This window comes from Epinephelus moara, chromosome 12 (genome assembly GCF_006386435.1).
Source record: "Epinephelus moara isolate mb chromosome 12, YSFRI_EMoa_1.0, whole genome shotgun sequence".
NCBI lineage: Eukaryota > Metazoa > Chordata > Actinopteri > Perciformes > Serranidae > Epinephelus > Epinephelus moara.
The window spans coordinates 43,264,106-43,268,022 of NC_065517.1; the positions used below are offsets into that span (position 1 = coordinate 43,264,106).

General features: G+C 47.8%; 1 protein-coding gene across 1 annotated transcript in view; it reads left to right on the top strand.

Annotated features, from left to right (window-relative positions):
- The first annotated feature begins 742 nt into the window (after positions 1-742).
- mboat2b (membrane bound O-acyltransferase domain containing 2b) overlaps positions 743-3,917 on the top strand; it is a 25,146-nt gene continuing 21,971 nt past the window's right edge. The window contains exon 1 of the mRNA XM_050057479.1: positions 743-1,028. Coding sequence (XP_049913436.1) covers positions 936-1,028 — 93 coding nt within the window. The 5' untranslated portion in view covers positions 743-935. The remainder of the gene's footprint in view (positions 1,029-3,917) is intronic.

The following is a 3,917-nucleotide window of genomic DNA, read 5'->3' on the forward strand; positions in this document are numbered from 1 at the left end:
ACACACACACTGGTCTCCTCAGAGACAGACACACACACTGGTCTCCTCAGAGACATGACACACACACAAACACTGGTCTCCTCAGAGACAGACACACACACTGGTCTCCTCAGAGACAGGCACACACACTGGTCTCCTCAGAGACAGACACACACACTGGTCTCCTCAGAGACATTCCTGTGTCTGTTTGACCTCCGACCTGCATCCTGACACGTCAACCCTTTACACCCCGTCAGCACGTTGGTCATGTGATCACAGCTTCATGATGATGACCAGTGTCTGAGAGCAGCATGGTGGACAGGTGGGCTCCGCCCTCCTGGACCCTACAGCCCTGCTGCTGGTCCAGACTTCACCTGATGAGGTGTGAACGCAGCTGAACTGTCGACATACAGTGTTCATGGTGACATCAGGCCTCAGTCTCAACATGTCTGTGCTCAGGGGCCCACTGAGTTCTGGTCCCTCCAGTACGAGGACTGACACAGCTCTATGAGGAAGAGGAGGAGACAGAAGAGACAGAAGGGGAGTGAAGGAGAGGCTGAGGAGGAGGAAGGGGAGGAGGATACTGAAAGAAAAAGAAACAACGAGATGAAGAGGAGGATGGAGAGAGGAGGAGGAAAACAGAAGAAGAAGAAGAAAAGATTCAGAGGAGGAGGAGGAGATGATGGATGTGAGGGGGAGCAGAATTCGGGGGGGGGGGGGCTTAGAGGGAGGAGGGGGGAGACATCCAGACTGAGGAGGAGGAGGAGGAACAGGAAGAAGAAGAGGAAGGAGCATCATCAGCAGCAGCAGCGGCAGCAGCAGCAGGACGCACAGACACACAGACACACACACAGACAGACAGACGGACTGTCGGCGGATCACGGAGCCTCCACCGCCGCCTCTGAGCCGCTGCAGCCGGACACAGGAGCCGCAGACCCGGCCGCAGACACGGAGCCATGGCCGCTGAAGAGGAGAGCCGATCCACGGCCTGCACCGGCTCCAGCCTCCTGCAGCCGGTCAGCGAGATCACCAACCTGCCGCTGGACCAGGTAAGACCCGCCGGAGCCCCGGACAGGTTCCGGGGCGGACACCGGCCGCTGGCTCCCACACACACCGAGCTCAGAGCGACATAAGCGGACACACAAAGCGTCAGAGCCGCGGTGAAACGACGGGCCGTTAAAGATGGACGGAGGCCTGGAGACTGTGCTCACAGAGCCCGGTGACCGAGCTACTACCGTTAACACCGATTTATCTGGTGTCGTTGGTGGGAAGACAAGACAGCAGGGTGTGTGTGTGTGTGCGCGTGTGCGCGTGTGGTTCAGACATGATGAAATAACTCTGATGTCATTTGACTGATCAGATCTGAGTTCAGCTGGTCTCAGTCTCATCACAGGATGTTTCTAACCTCCCATGAGGCCCCACTATAACATGCATCACACCAACAGTTATTATTATCAGGTTATTATTCTGTCACTGAGTCTAAGGGACTGTTCTGTGTTTATCAGGGGGGCTGCGGTCCATGACCCCCCACCATGAATCAGTTTTTAGATTTTTGGAAGTTAAAAGTTAAAAAGTCTCAGTTTTTCAGTCTCATCATACAAACACTTTATTTTTGGCCAAATTTAAAATGAAACGTAGAATAAAGTGACTCTGATGAAGAGTCATTATTTTCACATCAGATTTGGTTATGTGTGTTTGTTTTTTCTGACTGAAGCGTTTGTTGTCCGTGACGTTTTGTGAGGGACCGTCCAAAATCTGAAAATCCAACAATATTCTGTTTTTACAGTTTCTGGCTGATAAATGTGTCATGTTGGTGATTTTTAAAGAAAACAGGACAAAATTTATCACCAAATTTTGAAGAATCACCAAAAGTTTTCTTGAAAAATCTGCAGTAAAATAAAAACAAAATACAACCATTTAAATGTGTATGTCCCTCCCTCAGCCAAAATAAAAACATCAGTCCCTCCTCAGTGATTAAAATATTATTTGACAAGCCTCCACCTTTATGCACCCCCCCTCCATAAATAACGAACAGTCCTTAATTTAAAGATAAATGCGTTGCGTCACATCGCGACATGTCACAGAACAAAGTAACATTTTCTGAAACATTTAACTTCAGTATAAACATCACTTTTTGTCAAGACTGTATGTGACGTGATTTTTGTCATGTATTATAGAATTTTACACTGAAAATAATTTGATAAATCATAAAATAAAAAGCATCATTAAAGATTAAATCAGCTCCTTCAGTTATAACAAAAACCGACCTGTCAGGTTTATGTGGCGACCATCTGCAGGGCCCGGCCCCTCAGGTTGGGAAACACTGGACTCTTTATAAAACTGTCTGCAGAACTTTACCTGTTGATGCAGAACGTGTACATGAATCAGAACTTCGACCTCGTCCACTGTAGAGTGATGGTCTACCTGTGTGTTTATACTGCAGGTGATGTCATAATGACGTTAGTTAGTTAGTTAGTTTATTTCCTTTATTAATCCCCCTGAGGGGAAATTCAATGTTTTCACTCTTGCTTGTCAATTACACACAGGTCCGAAAGACACACACATGCACAAACAGGACCTATACATGCACAAAGTGGAGAGATGTCAGAGTGAGGGGGCTGCCCTTGGTGAGGCGCCCCGAGCGATTAGGGGATTCTGTGCCTTGCTCAAAGTCAGGAGGTGAACTGGCACCTCTCCAGCCACCAGTCCACGCTCCATATTTTGGTCCGGACGGGGACTCGAACAGGCGACCCTCCGGTTCCCAACCCAAGTCCCTATGGACTGAGCTACTGCCGCCCCACCCATCATACAGGAGGTCATTCATGTACAGTGTCATAATGACATACAGGTGAAGGAGTCTGCACGCTGCAGACCAGATCAGATCAGATCAGATCAGATCAGGACACAAACTGATCCACAGATACTCAGACTGAATCTGTGTAAACCAACACCCATCACAAACCAGTGTGTGTGTGTGTGTGTGGTTGTGTATGTGTGTTTGTACACAGCAGTAGTAGACACAGTATGTATTCCTTTTGCATTCGGGTTGGAAGCCCTACCCGAATAGAAATGCTCCTTGAAAACACCTCAACCCAAATGAAAACAGCCAACCCGAAAGAAAATCTAATCGGGTGCACAGGGGCTGGAATATTCCTTTTCAGAACCTGAATGGAAGAATTTTTCTATCCTGTATACACCTCTTACCCAATTCCAGCCATTCCGGTCTTTCTGCACATGCTTGTTTCCTTGCCCTTCTGGCACGATGACGTATATAGCACGCATAACAACAGGCTGATATAGAGCAGTCGGACTCGTTGCACTCACCGGTTTCCATTCGCCACAGCACGGTCCTCTATCTCCCTTCTTCAACCTTCTACCTCCCTTCTCCTCCTCAACAGACGAAGCATTAGCAGAACAAGGTTGTTGTCGTACTGCTGCTTCAAGAATATCAGCAAAACAAGCCCGAAAAAGGCACTAAGAACGGCGTTGTCAAGCATCTTGTTATCCAGAGCGAGGACTACAGTGTTTTCTTCCGGTACATGTAACATCTGCCCCGCCCCCTATCCAATCAGAAACCTTCCCTGGCCCAAACCTTGCGCAGACCCAAATAAAGGCGATTAAACTGATCTCCCTGTAAACCCTCATTCAGAATGAATATTTCCCATGTAAACTACCTGGAAAGACTTTAATTCTGAATGATTTCATTCAGATTTATTTCATTCTGAATGAGAAGCCATCATGTAACCGCACCCAGTGTGTGTATCTGGTCTTATCTGATCTGGTTTGATCTGATCTGGTCTGATCTGGTCTGATCTGGTTTGATCTGATCTGGTCTGGTTTGATCTGATCTGGTCTGATCTGATCTGATCTGATCTGATCTGATTTGGCCTGGTCTGGTCTGGTCTGGTCTGATCTGATCTGATCTGATCTGATCTGAT